Here is a 22,299-nt window from a genome sequence, read left to right on the forward strand (position 1 = left end):
TAATTTAAGAGAATATCCTTAGAATGTTCCAGGATTATTCTGCCGGGGTTTGTTTCAAAAAGCTCTAAAGAATGATCCTAGAACATTCTCAGAATATACTTATGGATTAATCTTTGGATTGATCTGGGATTCATATTTAGCGTATCAAATCTTTACATAGGATTATTCTTTTTTGATCATCCTGGAACATTCTTTGGTTAATCTAATATTATTTTAAGGTCAATATTAAGTGTGACAAATATTATCCCTAAGTTATTTTTAAAATTACTTCAGATTGTTCCTAGAATATTTCAAAATATGTTATAACTGCGATTTAATTGGGAATTACTTAAATAATTACAAACTTATTTAGTTAAATTTTTAAAATTTATTGGTTTTTCATCATATCAGGTACAAAATTTTCTCTCATTCGATGCCAGCACCGCCAATCTTGAAGCCCAAACTGCAGAACTTAAACGATTGTATCTTTTCCCGTCGTGCAAAACATCTGCGGACGGCTTGAAGCTAAAAAAAGGGAGCGACTCGTAGAAAAAAAAATAAAAGCTTTTTTCAATCAGCTTTGCTTGGAAAATGGAAGGTAGAAGTATGTAAAGTTCATGCAAAATATTTTTCCATTTTCCATGCGAAGCCAATTGAATCAGAATGTGTAATACAAATTCTCGTAAGCGTACAAAAAAAGCGACCGCGATTTACATGGAAAAATTATATTTTTCATCACCGATTTACAGTTTCCGCCACCCAAACTTATTTATAGGGTTCTAATTAAGAACATTTGGGACTGGAGAGGATCCCATATCAAAATATTGGTGGCGAAAACCGTACAAGTAGCGGCGAAAAGTGTAATTTTACGAATTTTACCATAAATCCGTTGGATTTGAAAGTTGCGCGATCTGTTCTTATTTCTTTGGACGCTAATCTATAAAATGAGACTTACCCTGTTAACCGTAAGATCCCAGGCCATCCGTCCGAGTCCGCGGGACGTCCGTGATGTCCCTTATTGGCGGCGTCCGGCGTCCTGCGTCCGTTAATAACTTCGATTTGAACGGCGGTTGACCGTTGACGCGTTAGACAAAGAGAGCGAAGCAGGATTTTGTAAGTCTCTTGCTGCTGCCACCGCCCGTCGCCCCTCCCCCGCTCCACAACAGAGGCAGGCAGCAGGCATTCCATGCAAGTGCGTGCATGCATGTGCAGCCGCCGCTACCACGCGCACACTAAAATCGCCCTTTTAACCCTTTTTTGTCCTTCTGATTTTTTATTCAAATTGGCCCGTTTGTCGGTAGCATTAATTAAGACTCCTTGTGTTAAGAAATTAATTTATTCAATCGCATTTATGATGTTTACCCTTTTTAATCTGGGCAGATACTTTGAAAAATAAAGGCATCATAATTTTGTGTTAAGATAATGAAAAATTTGTTAGGTTTTAATATAAAAATTGAATCCATCGCATTAATTAAAAAATATTTGCGAGAAAAAATAATTTTTGTGATAACGATTTCAAAATATTTAACAGTACATATGGCAGTTCATTTTCTTGATTAAATTATGTTTCATACTTATTTTTATGTTTTTAATTGTAAGAAAAATATCTAAGTTCTTCTCTTTTAGGGGTTTTTTAAAGAATATTCTAGGAACATTAAAAAAATATTGAGAATTCATCTCAGAATGATCCATAGAATAATCTGGGGATATTCTATTAACTATATTCAAATTTCCCCTTTGGGATTATTCTAGGGATATTCTTGTAATTTAATCTCTAGATTAACTTTAAAACATTTTAAGGTTAATCTAGATTCATTCTAAGAAAATTCCAAAAATTATTTTTTTGGATTAATCTCAGAATGATCCAAAGAATAATCTGAGGATATATTTTTAGATTAATCTCTAGATTGATCTTAAACCTTCATAGATTAATCTCGATTAATACAGTATTCATCCTGGATCATTTTTTTGGATTAATTTTTTCGGGTAAATTTTGATTAATCTAAGATTATTCCGGATATTCCTGGGTTATATTTTTTTATGCGGGTGATTAAAAGGAACAACTATGGCTTGGTTTTTGTTCAACAGAAATTCAAATAAGTGATAATACTATCATACAAGGTTGAGTTTTGATGGTAAAATTAATTAATTACGCTCAAAATACAAAATACTATAAAGGGAGCCTTTAACTGCTACTATAAATGCTTGAAGTTGTTTAGAGAAATACGCGGTAGTAAGAGCACGATCTCTTCGAGTCTGAAGTAGAATTTCTAAACTACAATTTGATTAAAAATGTACTTACCGTACTTTTCATGAAGAGCACAACGAGAAATAGTCGCACGCAGAGGAAACTTCTTGACACAGTCATCATTGTTTGATTGACGCGTGGTGATGTTATAGCAGATAATATGTGCAGTGCACTCCTGAAAAATACCATAAATTAAATTTTCCACACATAAAATAGCTGATATTATATTTTAAAAGTAAAAATGAAATAAAAAATGAAAAGCGCAAAAAGAGAATGCGCTAGTTCATAGTAATTTTTTCATAAAAATTAATATTATGAATATATTGTTCATGTATGCATGGCATGGAAAATTAGTTTTTGCCTCCGAGTTACAGTTTTCGCCACCTCTACTTGTATATGGGATTCTCATAAGAACTGGCGAGATATGTGTAACTCGGCTGAAACTGAAACCTTATTACCATATTATTAAAATATTACAGCCATGACAATGTGGTAACTTGAAAAATTTGGAATAATTTGGAGCGCTGTTAATTTTAAATTTCAACTCAATGAACATAATCTTTGAATAAAAATTAGTTTCGCGGTTCTCGAATTCTGCAAAGAATTAAAAAAGAAAAAGAGATAATAATATGGTTATTGGTTATGGACCAGAGATAAAAAAGGAGAAGAGGGAGGATAAAGCAAAAAGCAACCACCACCACTACTCCAGTTCATGCTTCAACTTGTTCAAGGTCGTCGTTGAAGTGACGTAGGCTTTAGTCCCCACCCCCGTAAAATATTTAACTTCGGAAGCGGGTGTGTGATTCGTGAACTAGTCGTGAACACAAGAATGGTTTCGTGACGTAGGCAACAGAAGGTAACAGAGGCAACATAGCAAACACGCGTATGGTCGAAACGTACCTCCCAAACCAAGTCCGAACCAGCTCAGTGCTTGTTCTTTATGTTAGGAGCCCCTCTAACTCCTGTTTTACTCTGATACTCTGGCTCGCGCGTCTGGCACTAGCACACAACTTGTTGATTTTCCCATCGCTTCTGCCGGTTCTGTTATTTTTGTTTTATTTTTTAAAAGCCACTTTTTGTTTCTAGAAATTTTAATCACTTTAGAGTGGACGTTCAACTTATGAAAGATCGATTGTTTGACAGAAATCTGTCAAATTTTGTGAGGGTTCGAGTTGCTGAGCTGATGCAAAAATCGGTAAGCCAAAAGCCAAGCCATACATACTGCTGTTGCCATGCTTGTTTGTTGCTATGATAAAATTCCGTTTTCTGTCTCTTCTTTCGATCGTTGGGTCGTGTCAACAGGCAAAATTAGCCCTGGCCTTAGAGTTATATACATATTTTAGAAATTTAATCGTTTTTCCAATAAATACTCGTGTAATTATTTAACCCTTCACGATATGAAGATTCACGGACGCTGTGATTGCGTCATGCTAAAAATTGCGATATGACTTATGTATGCGTGCATCCTCAATTTTTTGCTGTTTTCTAAACTTCTTGCCTTTATCTTTTAAACAGTGAGACGATTTTTTAAGACATTGTTTTTTTAGTTTTCTTGGCCATTTTAATATTATGAAAATTTTCAATTTTTACTCAAAATAAAAATTTTCACCCTTTTTAGCTATGGATCAAAGTGACGACGTATGTTTTGAGGATGACTACGATGAGTCCAGGTTAGTATCTTATCATTGGCACAACTTATATTTTGACATTAGATACATATTCAATAACTGCGTTTGCATCTTGTAGCAATGATTCGATGGGCTACTACTGGAACGCGCATTCGAAAGTAGGCTCATCTTCGAGGTTGCTTAATGATTTCGATGACTTCTCCCTGATTGCACGAGGTGGTTGTGGAGTAGTTTTCAAAGCCACAAACAAAACTGATGGAAAAGAATATGCTATCAAGTTTGTCTGCAGAGGGTAAGTTCAATGCCGCGTCACACACGAAAATCTAAAATGCTTATTTTGATTAAAATTTTTATTGCTATTCAACACAATATTCTGAGTGTGGATATAAATGGATACAGCCACCTGTTCATGCACTTAAAGTGTGTAAACAGTAATTAATTCGCTTCTTAATTATTAATTTGGTTTTAAAATGGCTTTTCCCATAGGCATCTGTTATAGGAATGGAAGACTAATAGGTCAAAAAATCATAAATGTAAAATAATATTACACGCTCTCATATTGTGCAGAAGAAGTTTTTGGCTGTTTTCAAGCCTTGTCAACTGAATTTTACCTCCACAACAAAATTAATAGCCACCATATTATCTGCAGAGGATTTTGGAATCAGTAATCGTTAAAATAGTCTGCCTGCACTCATCTCTGACAATGAGTGCAAACGAAAAGTGAAACAAGCAAAGAAAATAACAACACACCGCAACTTGAATTTCCCTGTGGCAGAAATTTCTCTTTCAAAAATTCATCCGAGCGTGTGATATTTTATATGATTTTTGACCATTTAGCATACCATTCCTATTAATTGCCTATTGGAGTGGCCACCATTAAAAAATAAATTAATAATTTATCGTTTTCAAACAATTAATGTGTTTCAGACAAATTGATGATGCACTCAAAGAAGTGAAGATCCATGCTGAACTCAATCACTGTTGTGTTGTCAACTACAAGACATGTTGGATTGAGTCAAGCTTGATGCTGAAAGAGCTGCTTGAAAGGTATAAGAATTTCCCTGTCTTTCCAATCTAGAAATTTTCCTTACAAAAAGAACTTGCTAATTTGTCACATGTATCCATTGTGCAGTTTTTGTTGCATTGGAGCGAAGATTGTAAGTTCTCTGTAGAGGTCTCAGCCGCGTTCGCGGTGGCTGGCTGATGTGTCTTTGGCACTTCACCCTGGCTGCTTTTATCCCTTTATGCGCGGTTGACTCAAAAAATTGGAACATTGTTCAAATTTGCAGTGCGTACATGTCAGCCAAATTTTAAATAACAAAGCATATGGATGCATATTTTGATTAGCACGTTCTAGTCAACAATTTTTTACTTTGAACTGTCACACCCCAGCTTTGAATCAAAATATGCCTGGAATTTACATCCAGCCGGCCTATGCTTTGTTAAGTCCACAGTAAAATCGCCCGAAAACTTGAATTTGCCGCATCGCCTGCCGCCTGGAATGGTCGACTCAGCCTTCTAGACTTTGATGGCTGGTCGGCTAATCTCCTCTGGCTGGTTTGGCTAACTGAGACCTCTGTTTTGGTCACGTGAGTACTTTTGAGGACATGATTGGTGTGAAACCAAATTCTAAATAACCATTTAAATATTACAAGATTAATTTACATTGCTGATTTATGTCTCTATTTGTGCAAATTAATTTCAAGACCAAGACATGTTGGCCTGTCCTTCTATTAGCTATGGAGGAGAATGAATGCGTTTTTTGCTTGTATAGTTACCCTTTATTTAATCTGAAATTGATTCAAGATTGGGTTTGATCTGTAACTACATTCAAAATAATTAATCCTTTTTGGCTGGCGAGATCTTGAAATATGTGCAAGTGCATATAAGCGGCGAGTTGGTAGTGTCTGTTGCGGTTGGGAGTCTTGTGTTAAGAAAATTATAAATAATTTGTTCAACTTAGACGAGTAATGCACCCAGGAAAATTAATTAACAGACAGATAAAGTTGATGAATAGATCCCTACTCTGTGGAAATGTAACGATAGCATAGATGACTATAACTAAAATTTATGGAGAGAGGAATATAATGTTTGGAAACCTTAGGTTCTTAGCTTCAAGCTCCGAATTTCTCATCATAAAATTGCGATCTCTCAATTATTCAACTGCTTAGCTAACACAGTAGTGTCTTTGTCTTGTAACTTGCAAATGCACAGTTTCATCCTAAACGTTATTTGATTAAATAATTTCCATGGTTGAATAGGTTGACGTTTCTATCAGTCATGTCCTTAGAAGCTTTCTCTCACCTAACAGAAGTATAGCGTAGTTGAATGCAAAAATTTGAAAAGATACAAGAATCATGCGTTAAAATTCCTCTAGGATTCCATCTAAATAAATCGCGATAGGACGTCTAAATTCGAAACCATCTTGGAAAGTTTCGTTGGCGAAGTGATGGCAGACAAATTCTCCTTTGCGCGATGTCTGCACAGGTTTGACTTGGAGCCTGAGCCTGGACGTTGAAGAGGTTTGCTGAATGCGAACAGAAATGGCACAGACACTGCAGATTTTATATGTTCTGTTTGCAAATTTTGCCTAGGGTGCGTTCATGAATACTTCAAATGTGTCCGACAAAAATTGATCTGTTCTTATTTTCACTGACAGTTGGTTGTTGGTTGTGCCACTCAAATTTTATGTACACTTTTCCTAATCAAAATTTTGAGTGCTTTTTTCCATAACTAACACAATTCCACCCAGTCAACAAACCACTTTAACACCCCAGAACTTTGAACTGGAAATATGTAGATCAAATTTGAAAACATATCAAACAGCAAAGTTGTGTTGATCAGACAGTTTAGATTTTTGACTGATGTACTTAAAATATACATGGACGCGCCCCTAACAAAATGCATTCACTGCCCTGCATGCTTTTGGGCTTTAACACACACCCCCCTTATTTTTTTTCTAATTTTTGTGGTGTTAAGTGCGGTGCTTGATCTCACGATTTCTCTGCTGCTTCTAATGCTCAAATGCTGATATAGCTCAAGCCAACAGGGTTCTGAAGATTGCAGTTCTGAAGAATGTGCATCTGAGCCAGTACTGTTCGAAAACTGGCCTGACCAAAGTGAAAGCAATGATGTTTCTTTTGAAGACAGCAAAACAATAATTCCTGAGGATGATGCGAAGGTTTGTTAACTTTTCTATTCCTTGTTACTTATCAATTGTTAAGAGTGATTTATTTTATAACGGCTTGTGGCATTACAAATAACATAAATTAATAGATGTGTTGTTTCTAGTGGAACGATCCAGATGATATCATGCTGATCATTCAGATGGAGTTAGGCGGACAGACTCTTCAAGAGTGGTTGGACAATCCTCGTCCAAGCGATATCAGCCGAGAGCTGTGGTTCACTTACAGGAGGTTGAGGGTGCTAATGATATTCTGGGAGGTGATGAATGGGATCGAACACATCCACCTTAAAGGCATCGTTCATCATGACATCAAAGTACTTAGTTCCTCTTGGTTATTTTTCTGCTAACTTTAAATTTTTAAATCTTTTCAGCCAGCAAATATACTTGTTATGCAAGGGTTGGGGATCAAAATTGGGGACTTTGGCCTCTCATGCCGGGGTGAGAGAGGCGCAAATATCCATCCTGGTCTAGGAACTGAACTGTATGCAGACCCGCAGCAGTACAAACATGGCTTGTGTTCATCAAAGGTTTGTCTTCAATCTATTACGCTTGAATTTCAACTACCTAATTCGCTGATCTAGTGCGACATATACAGCGCTGGACTGATTTTGCTTGAGATGCTGCTGTCTCCTTTTGATACCATCTCCGAACGCCATGATGTTCTCCAGAGTGCCAAGCATCTTGGGAAAATCCCTAGCATGATCTCATCTGAGCTGGTAATTTAAAATTTCATCCTAATCTTTTTTGACTAAAAATTTTTTCATGTCAGTGTGATCTCATCGGAGCTATGATTGACGCAGATCTGGAAAGACGTCCATCAGCCTCCGAAACGAAAGATCTTCTTGTTACCTTAATGATTCCGATCGCGGAAGAAATTTACTCGGAGCTTATGAAAGCCATGACCTCCGCAATTGTATCAAAGTTGAATACCAGCGACCCCACCACTCGGGCTGGGCCGGTTTCTGGTTCTGCAGCCTTCATGCTCAACATCCTAGATGACCTCACTGCCATAGGTTTCATCAAGCAAAAGCAAAATGAAAATGCGCAAAATACCGCTGGTTTAACTTGCAAGGAAATGCAAAGGCAGAAAGAACTAGAAGTGAAGGTTTGCGCACTTGTTAATGGTTGCGTTAAATTGAGTGTTAAAACTTATTTGTTTCAGGTGATGCTGCTCAGCAAGATCTGTAATCCACAGATACTTTGAAGACACTTCAGCTAGACTTCTCTCTGTATCACTGACTTTTAAATGTCTATTTTTCTGACTGTTTCTTCTATGATGACTTGTTGTGAGTCCCTGTCTCTCTTTATTTTTTATATTAGGAATAAAAAGACTACAAAATACCTTCAAATTATTTTATTTGAAAGACTTAATTTAAATCAAAATGTGAACTTTGCTGAGCTGAAGACAAATATTTCTGACTCTTAGTGCTGTCTCCTACCAGAATAAAGCCGACGTCTCATTGAAGTTGACAACTATTTAATATTCTTTAAACCGAAGTTATTTATTTTGATATATTTTCCAAGTAGCGCTATAATTAAGAATTAAATAAGATATTGTTACTCCCAACGCCTGTCACCTGGGCAGTTAGTTCCCATTCATGATTAAGAGGTAACAATGCTGGGGTACATGATTAAGAGTGCCAAAATGCTTCATGGGATCTGCTGGCGGAAATTAGAGGGCCAGTCCATAGACGGACACAATCACATACATTGATTTGTTCTCCCAGCGAACTGTGCAGCTTCCATCAGTGCTGTTGTCCCAGAAGCAAGAGCTTGCTGTGTGAAGACCTGCTCCGTTCTTTTGCATTACCGTGCAAGTGACTAAAATGAGAAAACAGATATTTCCCCAGTGATTCTCAACAAGTGTTTCACATACCAATATATTTGAAAGGTTTCTGGCTCTTGCAAAGTGCTCCTAAACAAGTTTCCACGACTGAATTAGACCAAGCGTTCACTTTCGTTTGATCATAATTGTTTCCGCCTATCACTTTTTCTACTGCTTCTTTGATAATTGGGCTCACTTCATCAGCATCAAACATGCTCTGAAAATTGACAATCATTCACTTTAAATTAATTTTAGCCAAAACAGAAATATCGAAAATTAAATAACAAAAGTGGAACACCCAAAGAGCAAAAATATTTGTAGTGATATCGAATGTTTAACTTTTGCTGTAAATAAACTGCATTTAAAACCTGTTATCAAATTTAATACCTCTTCCGCTGTTTCCTCGGTAGCCATGGCTTCAGCTCCAGGTTTGATGTTCATCAAAATTTAGTTGCTATAAACAGTTGCTCACTCAATTCAGGATTTTGACTGATTGCTCTTACTTGCTCTTCTTTGGAGAAGCCTGCAGAAAATAAATCACCCATGTAATAATTTCCTGATTTAGCACGTACCATCGGTACCATCATGCTTTTTCAACACAAAGCCAGTTTAGGTTGTTTTGATATCTCAGGGGTTCAGTCAAAAGATTGAAAATACTTACCAAATCTTGGAAAATAAACAAACTGCAACTTTTGACTGCTACTCGGCAACGAAACTTTCCATGAACCACGCCCACGCCCCTTTCTTTTGACTGTAGGGGACCAGGGAGAGGATGGTTAAATTTTTAAATTTGCGCGCGATCACGCGCTTGAGGATTCATTGAAGGAATATTTATTTTATGCTCACAATTGATCTAACAATAAGAATATGAAGAATAGTATAGAGATTAGGCTCCGACCATAAATTCTTTTAATCTCTGCTTAAAAATTTCATTGGGGGTAACAGGATTTCACTACTATCTTTACAATTATCAAAGAATTGTTCATCATTTCAGCATATTTTACGCATCGTTTTATGATGCGTTTTTTTTATTTAATTTCTCTAGAAAATAATTCTACTACTGAAATTTTGCGCAGTGTTTCAACAAAGCAAGTTTGCAACTACTCTTTCCTTTTTTTCAGTCCACCTCTCTCTAGATGGGCAGCGATCCCTTGATAGTGAACAACTCGCAAAAACTCCTTGTCACAATAACGTCGCAAACAAATAACAAGGGTGCACGGACTTCATTGAATTGGAGGAATTTAAGTCCAGAAAAGGATCAGAAGATTAACCATAATTTTATAAAATTTGTTATTTAACTTTTAACGGTTTTTATTACAAACATTTTCAAAATAAGTAAATCTCATTTTATTTTACCAACAGTTGGAATGGAACGCAATTAGTGGCGGACTCCATTTCAAATAATTAAAAAGTGCATGACATTGTCTTACATATTATTTTAGTTAAATCATGTGACCACTTTACTGACAACTCACTCTACTTAACAACAGTAAAAAATTATATATAATTATAACTATGTATGCAAGAAATTTTATTTTTCTAGTTTTCTACACCTAACACAACCAGGAAGCCGCATTTAATTTCTTCTGACAATTATGAGAACCTCGCGTGCTTCTGCCTTCATTGGCATCGATCAAGAAATAAATATATTTTGATAAATAAACCATCTACACATTTTATTTTTTAGCTGGAATCACGTAATTGGTAAGTCTTAACAGCTATTTAAGTGTTTTTGCTATACAATATTCAGTTAATCTATTACTTACTAATTAAAAATAATTTTAGCAGTACCTTCTGCAAAAATCCTAGTGACTGTTGAAGAGATATTTTAAGTCAGTATTACCTCTCTAGTGGCTAGGTATAGAAAAATAACGACTTCTAATGTAATGGGAGAAAAAAGAAATACCATAGAGCCAGAAAGGCAATGACAATATTAATGATGAAACAATGACGAGTGGGACTTGCGAATTCCTGTGTGGCAAGCATAGCAGATCTCGGCTCCAAATGCTGCGAGTCGCGTTCATCTACAAATTAGTTCAAAGTATTTAGGTTTATTCCAGCATTTTTAATGTTGAGCTTCTACCAAATCAATTATGTCCATGCAGACATTGCCGCTTTCATATTCCTCTGCATTCAGTTTGATATCATTGTTGTAAAATTCGTTCAGATTGTGATAAGGCTTTTTGCAAGTTTCACAAACGCTAGTTGAATCGTTTCGGTGTTCATCAATGCAGTCTTGAGCAATTTTATGCCGCCTGTTGAATTCAATGGTCGAATTCCTGAGGTTTTTGGTCAGGGTTCCATTTTTGTCCAGCTCGAAACAATCTAGAGAGTTGAAAATTAATTAATCCGTATCTTTCATAGGAAATAAAATAAAGATCTTACAATCACAAGAGCTTCGTCCCCAGAGCTTTGCCAGAGACTTAAAGGTTTCTTCTAAAATTTCCACCCTGTCTCGATTCAGCAATTTATCTTTGCACGACTGACCTGTTTCATTGTCTTTGCTCTGAAGAAGAAAAATGAATTATTTGTATGACAGATGCAAAAAAGGCGAAATACCTCATAGATATCTAAGTATGTTGACAAGACTTCAAAGTATCCTCCAACGCATGATTCGCAAAACGTGAAGGGTCTTGCATTTAGGATTGCGCAGTACATGTATGTGGCACTTTTGTCCGCGTAATCTTCCAGCAGCTTTTCGCAGTTGCCCTCTAGGTCGTTTACCAGTTGAAATTTCCTGAAAATAATTAAGTTTATAAAATTTAAACCACGTGTTCGTTAAACAAATCAATATACATACTCTTCTAATTTGTCCCCAGTTGTTTTTGATGTCGATACAATCAGAAAAATTGCTAAAACGATTTTTGAATTGGAAATCGAACTCCTGGATGTGAGCATGTTCGCCTGATAAATTGAAGAATAGCAACAACTGTCAATAAACAAATATATTATCCGAAAATATCAAATCAGCTCCATTAGCTCAGGTTTAATGAGTCAATAGATATTCTCGAATAAAAGTTTTGTAATGAGTCAGGATGTCACAAGGGCTCAATCCATCAGACGATTTGGAAAAATATTATTATTTGCTTACTAACAACAAACTTGTCAGCTGGCTGGGGGCTTCCTTACGTCTGGCCAATCAGAATTCCCCTATTCCCCACCCCCACAGCTGACACGGACACCACAAGACCACAACCCACAACCACAGCTGGTGGATAATTTCGCTCTACGCTCCCGTTCCCAATCAGAATAGAAAACACTTAATGGTGAGAATTTTGCACTGTTTATCTTTTTGAAGGATCTTTGAGAAAAGTGAAAGGGAAGAGCGTGAGGTTTGAAGTTTCTTTGTCGTGTATGTAATTAGAGTAAAAATAGGTTTTGGAGAAGCTCGTCTATATGTGAAGAAGAACATCAATAATTCAACAATATTTTTAGTAAACTTAATGATCCTCTTAATTGTATGTATTAAATTAATGTTTAAATTCATTTGGCATACAAATTTATTTTGACTAATTTTATGTAAATTGGTGATTGGCTTTTCTTCTAATGAATGTTTTAGAAAGTTATCAAATTTTTAATTGCTGAAATGTGTTTCAGAAAGAGATTAATACTTTCTCGCTGTCGTGTGCTTGTTTGTGACATATTTAATATTGGGGAAGACAATTGAAATTGATGATTATTTGAGATGGCTTGCAGCTCACTGACAATTGCACTGAACAATGGTGTGCAAATGCCAATGATTGGATGTACGGTCTAGATCGAATTAAAACCAAAGTATATTTTCTTTCTTAATTATTCTGATTTTATTTCAGTTGGCACATTCACAATTCAAGGACAGTCATTGATTACCAAGGTCTTGGATGCTGCTCTAGCCTCTGGATATCGGTCTATTGGTAAGGAAAGGTATTGACCAAAATTTTGCAGTTTCAATCTTTTAACTTTACTCTAGACACTGCCTGTGTGTACAGAAATGAAACAGAAATAGGCAAAGCTCTAAAAGATTTGCTGCCCAAGTACAAACTGCAGAGGTCTGACGTTTTTATCACCTCTAAACTTGGTAAAACAACTCGCTTAAACTATTGCTGATTCAGTTTAAAAGAAAAGTTTTCTTCAGCGCCTTCGGACCATGGGAAAGAGAGAGTGCGGCAGGCGGTGTTAGACTCCCTGAATAGGCTGAACACACCTTACCTCGACCTTTATCTGATTCACTGGCCAGGGGCGGGGCGGATTGCATCGCAGAGTCCATCAAATAAGAATCTCAGAATCGAAACTTGGCTGGAATTGGAAAAACTACAGAAGGAAGGGAAACTTCGCTCAATTGGAGTGTCAAACTTTCTGGAGTCTCACTTGAAAGAACTCTTTGCCTTTTGCACCATCAAACCTGCTGTCAACCAGGTATGCTGTGGTGTTTAATTATGTACACATGTAAAGCAAGAATTTTAATTACATAATATGTCAAACAGGTTGAGTTGCACCCTCATTTCCCGCAAAAGGAGCTTGTAGTGTTTTGTAGACGCGAAGGAATCCTTGTTCAAGCCTACAGCTCCCTGGGGGGACATTCATCACACCTTTTGCTTGCCGATCCTGCTGTCCAAAAAGTAGCAAAGAAGGAGGGCAAGACTGTGTCCCAAATTTTACTCCGCTGGGCTCTGCAGCAACAAATTGGTATTTAACAGCACTTTTCTAATTTATATATGAACCTGGAATTTTTAAAATTAATATTTGATCTTATTTTTCCGCAGGTGTGATTCCAAAATCAACACACTCTGAAAGAATCAAGGAGAACATCAGGCTTGACTTCACCCTCTCGAGTGAATCCATGAGCGCTTTAAGCTCATTAAAGACAAATCAGAAGTACGCCTGGGATCCCAGATCTGTTGTCTAACTGAAATAAGATGTCTGAAGGTAGGATCTGTTTCTTTATTACGTGCCACCATTGAAATGCGTGTTCAGAGCTGGCTGATAAAATCGCAACCGTCAGCATTCAGCACTATCTGTCCCTGCCGGGGAAATCCGGCAAACCGACAAATCCCAGTGAATGGACTTTGATGTCTTCGATTGTATTGGAAACGGGAAACAAAGACCTGAAAGTCGTTTCACTGGGCACCGGCTCCAAATGCTTGGGAAAAAACGAACTGAGCAAAGACGGTGGCCTTGTCGCTGACAGCCACGCGGAAGTTTTGGCCCGGCGCGCGCTGCTTCTCTATCTCTACGGCCAAATTCACCTTTTGCAAAATCAGCTGGAGTCGGATGTTTTTTCCAAGGTGGAAAATGGTAAAGCGTTTCTTAAATCGGACGTTCGGTTCCACTTCTTTACCAGCCACACTCCTTGCGGTGATGCATCAATCATTCCAAAAGGTAGTGGAATTTTCATCTTTCTAAACATTTTTATGGTCTCAGCCGCGAGCTTTTTAATCATTTGGTGCCAAAATAAATTTCGAACTAACCAAAATAATCTAAATATTTAGAACAATTTAAATTGGAAATAATCTCTTAGGGATCATTGATAACTTCAATCAAGTTTAAAATGACATTTTAAATAACCACAAGAATAACAGTCTGAAATAAAGGGCGCATGGTTTTAATTCTTCAAGGATTGGCCTGCATTAATCTCACTTTTTCCAGGATCATGGTCAGACTTAGAATGGGGCACCTAGGGTCAATATTTGATTGATTTTCTCCGTGATTTTTTTTTTATTCAACTGTGTTTGCGAAGGGTTCAATTCTAAAAAAAACTGCTTAAATTGTTTACCAATGCAAGTGGTTTACATCAGGGCCGCACAAAATTCGCAAAATTCAATGGTTTCGTCAAAAACTAAAACGTTGAATCCTAAGAGTTTCTTTCTTAGAAAAGCCTTGAGCGCAAATTTTTCATTATTTTTTAATGGCTGAGACTTTGTATATTGTTATTTAAAAACCGTCGCATCTTCTCTGTCTACATTTCCGTTTTTTAACCAGATGAGCCGCCGTGCAAAGTGGCCAGATTGTCTGAACACGCGGACGTTCACCGGACAGGCGCGAAATGCGTGCCCGGTGCGCGGCAAGACCCAAAACTGGCCGGTTGCGAGTACCACGTAGTGCAGGTGGTGCGCACCAAGCCGGGACGGGGAGACCCGACCGCTAGTCTAAGCTGCAGCGACAAACTGGCCAAGTGGAGCGCCGTCGGGGTGCAAGGAGCGTTGCTGTCTTTGCTGTTAGACCGGCCAGTGTTCCTCGCCTCGATCGTTCTACCCTCCAACTGTCCATATTCGGAAGCCTCCTTGCGCAGGGCTGTAGTTTTCAGACTGCCTGAAAACTGCACCAATTTCCCAAAGTTTTTCAGGAGCAGTGTCCCCTTCCCGCACTGCAAGTTGCTCGGCGGCAAGCCCTGTCCCACCAGTCTTCTGTGGAGTGACTCGAAACATTTTTTGGGTGGGAATAAATCGTTGGAAGTGGCGGTGGACGGACGCAAACACGGTCTAGGGAAATCCAAAGCCCTAACGAAAGCTGGGAGATTGAAGGTGTGCAAAGCCGAGTTGGCGGTGATGTTCAAAGAGGTGGCCGCGAAATTGTGTGTCAAAGTGGACGATTGCAATACTTACCGAGACTTAAAAGACAAAGCTAATTTGTACAACAGTGAGTGGAAGAGCATTAGGGAAATCGCTTTTCCTGAGTGGCCTGAGAAGGATAAAACATTTGAGCAATTTTGCGTCTGAAAGCAATATTTTGATATGATTTTATTTGTGGCCTTAGTTTTCAATTTATTTTTAAAAATTTATGAAACTTTGTACAAATTTTCAAGCAATGTTATTGAGACTATCTAATTTGTTTGATAACTTACCGTCAATTAAAACAACATCATTTTGGTTGTGGTACTCTAGTTCTGCTTCAATAATTAGATGCTATGCATTTATATTTTACCTAGCAATTTTTTGTTTAAAAAAATACCACGCAAGTTTAACAAATCCGATTACGGAGGCAAGTGGCCCTTGAGTGGGCTGGGTCCCTGTGCGGCCTGGTGCGCCCATGTTATCCGTTCGTGGTGTTATTGGGACCCGGGTTTCAGCATTTCAGCAGTGCAGTGTGCGCCCTTCCCGGTCCTCGGACAGGGATAAAAAGAGCAAAAAAAAATTATTGAAGAAATTTCTGAATCTAAAATAAATCTTTAAATATTAAATTTTTATTGATTTCATAATATATTATTTTAAATAATAACATCTGTTGTGGGATATGGATTTTGTTGTAAATAAAATATAAAATGCCAGCAAAGTTTTTTATTGCATTTTAAATGTGCATAACAATAAGTAAATTTGCTACATTATATATATATTGTAAATGATCAACTTTCGCATAATCAGTTGCTTTTTGAAATGATGGGAATGAAAGAGTTGTTAAAATGTGCAGCATGCAATTCTTGCATCTTTGTAAATGTAGGCAGGCATTCGTTGGGGCTCAACAACTAACGACAGAAATTTAACCGAGAGAGCTCACACAGAAGGGGTTTGGTCAACGAGCGGCCTCGGCCGTTGTGTCAAATTTGTCTTAGTACTCAAAATTAGCTCTTGGATACGGCCGAAGACCCCTCGAGATGGTTGGCTAAACACCACACCGAGTTAACGTTATTTGTACAACACATTAATTTAATGCACAAGAGCCGTTTTCTTAAGAAAGAATTTATCGCTTCAAGTACGAAAATACAACAAGAACAGCAACAAGCATACTTTTCCTTTCATTAATTTTCCCATCAAATCTCAACATTTTATCTGCTACAGCCGGTCCATTTGTACAATATGAGACAACCAAATTAGACTCTCAGCGTAGCCGCTTACCTGATGTCAGTGTTTAAAAATTATTTATTGCCACGCGTGCCAATTTGAAATAGGAAGCCGTCTCGTTGCATATAATATATTCAAATCGAACGGACGTGCCTTAAGAGCGCAGTGTGAAACCGGAGGCGATTCGACGTTTGCAAAAATCTTTGGAAAGACTGCGATTGATCAGCAGAAAAGTGTGAAGTGTGTGCTATTTTTTGAGGCGCCTCAGCGGCTGGCCCGAAGGCTCTGGTCAAATGGCTTCTTCGTCGAGGAAATCTTCCTCTTTATTGACATTGGCCGAGCACAAAAAGAACTCCATCAGGTTGAGCAACGGCCCCCGCGAGAAAGGGTTGTGGTAGCGGCCCCTTTTGTCCCGCAAGTACGGGTAGCGCTTGTAGTTAAACATCTCGTTAGTTGTTAGGTTCATTGCGGCGTGAAGCACCTGTGCAGAGTGTCAAGTAAAGTGACAGCGTTAATCACAGAATCAGACAAGACAGATAAAATAATGTAAATGAAATACGAGTGAGGAGATGAGGAACAGTAAAATTTCAAGCAACAAACAGGCTTGGGGATATATGGTACACAGTATCTTTAACATTAGGAAGATGCAGAGAAGGGTGGAACTTGGAAAAGAGATCAAATAAATATAGTGGTTTGATTGATATTTTTTCATTCATTCGCTTAATATTTGGAGAAAATGGAAGATTTCATTTTATAAAAAAATTAAAATATTTTATGGCTTCTGTCGTAATAATTTATGAAGAGATACGTTAAAGGAAATCAGAAGTTTGTAATTTGAATGCTTTATAGGAAACTGTTCAATCAGAAATCACAATTCTGATTATTTTGTGCGCACTTTTCTGATAAGTAGAGGCTCGGCAACAAGAATTCCCGGAAATTCAGTCATTATTTTTGTCCATCTTAAAAGTATTGCGTTCTAGGACTTCTATTTACTCTTAAAATTCACAATTTTCGTTTCTTTCAACTGATACGTATCGTTCAGTCGAATGCGGTTTTCTTGAAAAACTCCCCAAGCCTGCGTTACTGATTGTACTTGCAACTAATTCGTACCGAGGTGCAGGTAAGAACCCATCCGAGTCCTGAGAAGACGAGCGCCTCGATCAGGCCCAGTATGTACATCATCTCCCAGCCCTCGAGGGCGATGCAGTAGCACGCGAAGTAAATGGTGTACGAGCAGTTGATCGCGATGCTCACCACGAACATGAAGAACCACATTCTGCGCGACAAACGAGTCAACTTTACGGCTCCCGTGTGTCAAGTTTCAATGGTGGCGATTACCTGTTCCTCAAGCCGACGCAGTTGTAGATGAAGGGACAGTGGTGGTCGAAGTACTGCACGCACCGGTTGCAAATGCGGCAGTGCTTGGCCCGCAAAGGTCGCAGGCAACGGCACGTGTGGCACAGGCGGGACAGCACTATATTGCGCTGTTTCCACTTGTCATAATAAGGAATCTGAGGAAAATACCAATTGGACTTTAGGGTTGGAAAAGCCCAATATGCCTTTTGATATTTAAGACAACGTAAAATCAAGTCTAGATATTAATTTCAGCACTTTATAACAGTAATACCTTCTTTCGTCATTTTAATTGAGCTTTTTCAAAGGAAGATTATTATTTTATATTAAACTACCCATTTATTGGTATAAGTAAACTGATCAATTAAACACTAAATATATGTATTAATTATTAAAACTAATGTAAGAATAACATTCATAAATCAAAACTGCTGATTTAAAAATAATAAAATAAAAATCTTATTAAATCACGTCTTTTTCTCCCAGCGTAAAAAAATCAGGGAAAACCTTGTTTGTTAAAATTGTTCATTTTATTTTGTGTTCCGACCTGTCTTATGGCTCTGTGGTAGCTATCCGTGTTGAGAGGGACGCAGCCAGGATCTCTTCGGTTAGCCACGATCCAACTGATCCACATGACCAAGTTCCAGTAGATGAAACAGTAGTGAGATCCGCGCAGGACGTTCCATGTTATAGGGATGCACTGAAAAATGGTAAATTTTTTTAAAAAATTGCAATGAATTTAAAAATTCAGTAGTCTTTGACTTACCCTCAGCAAATACATGGGGTAGCCCCACAAGAGCACGGACCCCACAAAGAGGAGCAGGGGGCCTTTCGAGTCGCCAGCTCCACCGAAGAGCAGACCCCTTGTGAGAAATCAGAGTTCAGTAAATTGCGGTTAATTCACGTGATTTCTTACCAAATTTCGTTGACAGGAGGCACGCATCGGGCTCTGCGCTTGTATTCGGACTGCAGGACCTGCACCACGTCGTGGTGGCGGTGGCTTTTCGCCAGCATCAGTGGCGTCTTCCCGTTTTTGTCGCGCGGGTCAAGCTCGATTTTGCTCTAAATCAGAAAGTTTTTGTTAATGTTTTTAACGGAATACGTTTTTTTCTTCAAATATTATAAGTACTAGAGATGCTTTGAAAACATTCAGGAGTGATTTATTTTTCAAAAATTATTGCATTTTGAATATAAATATACGATTTTTGGGTGACATCAACTTTTCGCCTCTGATATGGGTATTCATATCAAGAAAATCAGAAAAATTGTCGGCCTCAGAATAGCTAGAAAGATACTATTTGCTTAAAAATGTTCATTTCTTTTTCATTTTTTTGATAAAAATCCGGGATTTGGGTGAAATATTCGGTTTGAAAATTATATGCTCCAATGAGACAACAATCATGACACATCACCAGTCAAATATGCAGTGAAGATTTCGTCCCAATTAATTTTGTTTTTAAAAATTATTTAAGAAAAAAAATAAATTTATATTCACCTTTTCACATAGCATTTTTACGCAGTTGACATTTCCAGAAAGGCAAGCTAGGTGTAAAGGCGTAGAGCCGAAGTTGTCGGGCTTCTGAAGGTCCACGCCCGAGTACATGAGCAGGCGGATCAGCTCAGGGTGGCCTTTGTAGGCAGCCCAGTGCAGAGCGGTATCGCCGTTGATGTCCGTGAGGTGGTTCAGGGCTGTCATGCCAAGCAGGTAGGCCGCGGTGGCCGCCTTGCCAAACATGCAAGCCGTCATCAGGGGCGTCAAGCCTTTGAAGTCGGCTGCGTTGACGGCCACGCCAGCCTGGAATCAAGTTCTTCTCTCACAAAAGGGCATATGCAGCACCTCTGATTTAGATCAAGTTGGTGCTCTTAAAGCGCTGAGCAAAATACAAATTGTCTGAAGCAAACATTTAAAATTCTATTTAAATTAATTACTTTTTTTTATAAATTTGGCCAAAAATTATCCAAATTTTCAAATGCAATTCTTTTATATAATTTTTTAAGATTTACCTCGCATTGGGAAACCCCAAAATAAATGGGACGAATTAGTACAATTTTTCTTTTGCAATACCACCTCTAAGGGTATGAGGGTAACCGCACCTGCAGAAGGACTTGCACGACGGCGACGTGGCCCTTGCGGCAGGCCCAATGGATGGGCCGCGGCCCCTGAGTGCCCAGGCAAGGGAGGTCAACGGGGGCCGACCGCTCGACCAGGTAGCGCATGACGTTAACGTTGCCATCCAGGGCGGCCCAGTGTGCCGGCGTGTAGCCCCACTGGTCGCGCGAGCTCAGGATTTCCGAGCCCACGTTCTCCACCAGAGCCTCGATGTCACGCAACTCCCTGTAAAAAGCCTCTGTTAAAGCTGCCTGCTGAATGAGTGGTGAGGCATTTCCAATCAAAGTTTTCAGCATCTTTGCGGTTGTAGAATTCTCTAGTTGGCGCCGAATCAAAGAGGCGTTTAGGCATTGCGTGACTAACTTTGTTCCTTGTGCAATTTAACGTGGTAGTTCAGCGTCGGTTTCGTTCTGCAGAAACGCGATCTAAATATTTTTTCGTAGCACTTTTTTCGAGACAGAGAAAAAAAGCAAATTTTCTTCAGTTATAAGCAGAAACAAGCATGAAATAAAAAATGGCTTCTACTTAAAATTTCCCTTATCGTTGCATTAAAATTTTGTGAAATAATCGCTATATTTTTAGCTTTAGGCCATTTAAAAACGGTTTTTGGGAATGGGGCGAATACAATATTATTTTAATCTATCACATGTGCGCAAAAAACGCAAAGCAAATAATGCACTAGACGTTTTAATTTAAAATTGATCTATCTAAATTATAATTTAAAAATTATCAAGGTCAGGGTTTCTTTATTTGCAGCAAATATGTAAGTTTTTTTACTAAGCTGTGCATATATGCGTAGTTAAATTTCGCTGCTTCTGTATATTACGACCTGTGGGTGACATCCAAAATTACTAAAACACGCACCCGGTTCGGACGAGGTCGAAGATCGACTTGCAGTTCTCCCTGTCCATGTGGACGTAGTTGCAGCAAAGGGCGTCCTTTTCGTCCCTGCTGGCCGCGGCCGAGTGCTGTTCCATGTTGCACGAGTGGCCCTGCAGGCCCCACACGCTGCGAGCCGCCCCCGGGCTGGGGTACACCTTGCACAGCATGCCCCCTGTAGAGGTGCCCGCTTGGGGCACCTCCAGGGAGCTGCCGCCGCCCAAAATCAGCTCAATAATGACGGCTGCGACTAGGACTATTAGAGAGGAAAGTACTGGAGTACCAGAAGGGTTGCTCTCGTCCGACTCAGCAGCTGGCGATCGATCACCATACAGTCTATCCGCACCACCGCGACGGCGAGGGGCATGCGCCACGACCGCAGGGGCTATGCTGCCAACCCCTTGGCTGCAACTTTTGGCGCCACTCTCCGTGACTGCAAAGTTTCGCACACTAAAACCTTTGACTTTTATTTTATTGGGAATTTTATGTTTTATCATTAAATTTTCATGATTTTAGGCCAGTGTGAGAATTTTAATTTGAGCACCCAAGTCAGCTGAGAAAAAAATTAAAACAAATATAAGAGGCCATAGAGTAATCGCATATTAACATTTTTACCAAACGGGACTGCATCAATTTTTTTGGACAAACAATTTTCAGAGGCTTATTTTCAGATCTAGGCTATCTTTTCAAAAGTTCTCTGTTAACCCTTGTGTATGCGGGAATTCACTCCACCCAGAAAATCCGTCTGTCAATTTAGGTCTACATTATTCAATCGTCTAATAAACTCTTTTATGCAGCTTTGCGCAAAGCCCTACTTTTTAGTCCTTAAAATTCAAATTAAGCACCTCCGCTGTATTATTTATTTTGTGGATTGTGTAAGCATTTTTGATCAATCTTTTTTTCGAAAATGAAGAAAGAAGAAAAATTACCTAACATTCAACCTATATTTTATTATTCATTAAATATATTTTAGCATGAATTTGAATTGATCACGAAGTAAGAGAATAGCTAAAATGAAAGTGATAACATCCAGTTCCGCTTTTGAACTGTAGCCAGGAAATCCACTCAGTACTATTATTTACCACAAATGGAATTTTTTTAAAAAATAAACTAGCTCCCGTCCAGTTATAATGTAGCATCTATTAAGTTTGGAATTTTCCAAAAAGTATTTTTAATTTGGAAAAATTACGATTTTATGAAGGAAAAAGGATGAATGAAAGGAATGGTATTTCGGCGGCCTCCCAATGAAGCCTTCTATGCCCCCTCCTTTTTTAATTCTGCTGATGGCAGGATTTTATTTAGACAACAGCCTAAAATTGTAAAATTATTTTCATAC

The 22,299-nt window shown here is 38.4% G+C and overlaps 5 protein-coding genes and 1 long non-coding RNA gene across 8 annotated transcripts; 2 read left to right on the top strand and 4 right to left on the bottom strand.

Moving 5' to 3' along the window:
- Positions 1 to 344: 344 nt before the first annotated feature.
- LOC135940407 (uncharacterized) lies at positions 345 to 1,503 on the bottom strand. Its single transcript, XR_010574850.1, has 2 exons — positions 935 to 1,503; positions 345 to 504 (listed from the first exon to the last, which is right to left on the bottom strand). It is a non-coding gene; the product is annotated as an uncharacterized LOC135940407 (long non-coding RNA).
- Positions 1,504 to 3,064: 1,561 nt separating this feature from the next.
- Positions 3,065 to 8,383, top strand: LOC135938426 (eukaryotic translation initiation factor 2-alpha kinase 1-like). The gene is made up of 11 exons (XM_065482058.1): positions 3,065 to 3,083; positions 3,314 to 3,422; positions 3,846 to 3,897; positions 3,974 to 4,147; positions 4,783 to 4,902; positions 6,892 to 7,036; positions 7,147 to 7,356; positions 7,414 to 7,569; positions 7,624 to 7,758; positions 7,812 to 8,147; positions 8,205 to 8,383. Exons 3-11 carry the CDS (start codon positions 3,848 to 3,850, stop codon positions 8,244 to 8,246), a joined length of 1,368 nt encoding a protein of 455 aa, XP_065338130.1. The 5' UTR covers positions 3,065 to 3,083; positions 3,314 to 3,422; positions 3,846 to 3,847; the 3' UTR covers positions 8,247 to 8,383.
- On the bottom strand, positions 8,382 to 9,635 carry Dlc90F (dynein light chain 90F). Its single transcript, XM_065482064.1, has 4 exons — positions 9,529 to 9,635; positions 9,255 to 9,390; positions 8,919 to 9,084; positions 8,382 to 8,863 (listed from the first exon to the last, which is right to left on the bottom strand). Exons 2-4 carry the CDS (start codon positions 9,306 to 9,308, stop codon positions 8,715 to 8,717), a joined length of 369 nt encoding a protein of 122 aa, XP_065338136.1. The 5' UTR covers positions 9,309 to 9,390; positions 9,529 to 9,635; the 3' UTR covers positions 8,382 to 8,714.
- Positions 9,636 to 10,153: 518 nt separating this feature from the next.
- Positions 10,154 to 11,935, bottom strand: LOC135938428 (osteopetrosis-associated transmembrane protein 1). Its single transcript, XM_065482063.1, has 5 exons — positions 11,668 to 11,935; positions 11,427 to 11,604; positions 11,253 to 11,373; positions 10,951 to 11,192; positions 10,154 to 10,891 (listed from the first exon to the last, which is right to left on the bottom strand). The coding sequence occupies exons 1-5, from the start codon at positions 11,763 to 11,765 to the stop codon at positions 10,715 to 10,717; spliced, it is 816 nt and encodes a 271-aa protein (XP_065338135.1). The 5' UTR covers positions 11,766 to 11,935; the 3' UTR covers positions 10,154 to 10,714.
- A 96-nt stretch (positions 11,936 to 12,031) lies between these two features.
- LOC135938427 (tRNA-specific adenosine deaminase 1-like) lies at positions 12,032 to 16,118 on the top strand. Of its 3 annotated transcripts, XM_065482062.1 has the most exons (8): positions 12,032 to 12,133; positions 12,465 to 12,613; positions 12,680 to 12,760; positions 12,817 to 12,924; positions 12,982 to 13,262; positions 13,331 to 13,532; positions 13,610 to 13,772; positions 13,821 to 13,961. In XM_065482062.1, exons 2-7 carry the CDS (start codon positions 12,553 to 12,555, stop codon positions 13,750 to 13,752), a joined length of 876 nt encoding a protein of 291 aa, XP_065338134.1. In that variant the 5' UTR covers positions 12,032 to 12,133; positions 12,465 to 12,552; the 3' UTR covers positions 13,753 to 13,772; positions 13,821 to 13,961. The 3 variants fall into 3 exon arrangements, with proteins under 3 accessions (XP_065338134.1, XP_065338133.1, XP_065338131.1); XM_065482061.1 differs by lacking the exon at positions 12,032 to 12,133 and having other exon boundaries at positions 12,189 to 12,613; XM_065482059.1 differs by lacking the exons at positions 12,032 to 12,133; positions 12,465 to 12,613; positions 12,680 to 12,760; ... (1 more) ...; positions 12,982 to 13,262; positions 13,331 to 13,532 and adding an exon at positions 14,826 to 16,118 and having other exon boundaries at positions 13,632 to 13,772; positions 13,821 to 14,225.
- On the bottom strand, positions 16,106 to 21,295 carry Patsas (patsas). The gene is made up of 9 exons (XM_065482057.1): positions 20,949 to 21,295; positions 20,069 to 20,309; positions 19,470 to 19,769; positions 18,891 to 19,036; positions 18,741 to 18,837; positions 18,522 to 18,674; positions 17,960 to 18,132; positions 17,732 to 17,897; positions 16,106 to 17,102 (listed from the first exon to the last, which is right to left on the bottom strand). The coding sequence occupies exons 1-9, from the start codon at positions 21,131 to 21,133 to the stop codon at positions 16,911 to 16,913; spliced, it is 1,653 nt and encodes a 550-aa protein (XP_065338129.1). The 5' UTR covers positions 21,134 to 21,295; the 3' UTR covers positions 16,106 to 16,910.
- Between the last annotated feature and the right edge of the window lie 1,004 nt (positions 21,296 to 22,299).

This window comes from Cloeon dipterum, chromosome 3 (genome assembly GCF_949628265.1).
Source record: "Cloeon dipterum chromosome 3, ieCloDipt1.1, whole genome shotgun sequence".
NCBI classification, from domain to species: Eukaryota; Metazoa; Arthropoda; class Insecta; order Ephemeroptera; family Baetidae; genus Cloeon; species Cloeon dipterum.

What these genes read in the sequence shown, in the direction of transcription:
- LOC135938428 (XM_065482063.1), bottom strand. Translation starts at nt 11,765, where the DNA reads ATGCTCACATCCAGGAGTTCGATTTCCAATTCAAAAATCGTTTTAGCA. An exon ending in GGGACGAAGCTCTTGTGATT is followed by an intron (nt 11,193 to 11,252) that starts GTAAGATCTTTA and finishes TCAACTCTCTAG; the next exon opens with ATTGTTTCGAGCTGGACAAA. An exon ending in GCATGGACATAATTGATTTG is followed by an intron (nt 10,892 to 10,950) that starts GTAGAAGCTCAA and finishes ACTAATTTGTAG; the next exon opens with ATGAACGCGACTCGCAGCAT.
- Patsas (XM_065482057.1), bottom strand. Translation starts at nt 21,133, where the DNA reads ATGCTGTGCAAGGTGTACCCCAGCCCGGGGGCGGCTCGCAGCGTGTGG. An exon ending in TCGTGCAAGTCCTTCTGCAG is followed by an intron (nt 19,770 to 20,068) that starts GTGCGGTTACCC and finishes ACTTGATTCCAG; the next exon opens with GCTGGCGTGGCCGTCAACGC. An exon ending in CCTCCTGTCAACGAAATTTG is followed by an intron (nt 18,838 to 18,890) that starts GTAAGAAATCAC and finishes ATTTCTCACAAG; the next exon opens with GGGTCTGCTCTTCGGTGGAG.
- Dlc90F (XM_065482064.1), bottom strand. Translation starts at nt 9,308, where the DNA reads ATGAACATCAAACCTGGAGCTGAAGCCATGGCTACCGAGGAAACAGCG. An exon ending in CCGAGGAAACAGCGGAAGAG is followed by an intron (nt 9,085 to 9,254) that starts GTATTAAATTTG and finishes GTCAATTTTCAG; the next exon opens with AGCATGTTTGATGCTGATGA. An exon ending in GAAACCTTTCAAATATATTG is followed by an intron (nt 8,864 to 8,918) that starts GTATGTGAAACA and finishes TTCTCATTTTAG; the next exon opens with TCACTTGCACGGTAATGCAA.
- LOC135938426 (XM_065482058.1), top strand. Translation starts at nt 3,848, where the DNA reads ATGGATCAAAGTGACGACGTATGTTTTGAGGATGACTACGATGAGTCC. An exon ending in ATCAAGTTTGTCTGCAGAGG is followed by an intron (nt 4,148 to 4,782) that starts GTAAGTTCAATG and finishes AATGTGTTTCAG; the next exon opens with ACAAATTGATGATGCACTCA. An exon ending in GCATGATCTCATCTGAGCTG is followed by an intron (nt 7,759 to 7,811) that starts GTAATTTAAAAT and finishes TTTTCATGTCAG; the next exon opens with TGTGATCTCATCGGAGCTAT.
- LOC135938427 (XM_065482059.1), top strand. An exon ending in TGCATCAATCATTCCAAAAG is followed by an intron (nt 14,226 to 14,825) that starts GTAGTGGAATTT and finishes TTTTTTAACCAG; the next exon opens with ATGAGCCGCCGTGCAAAGTG.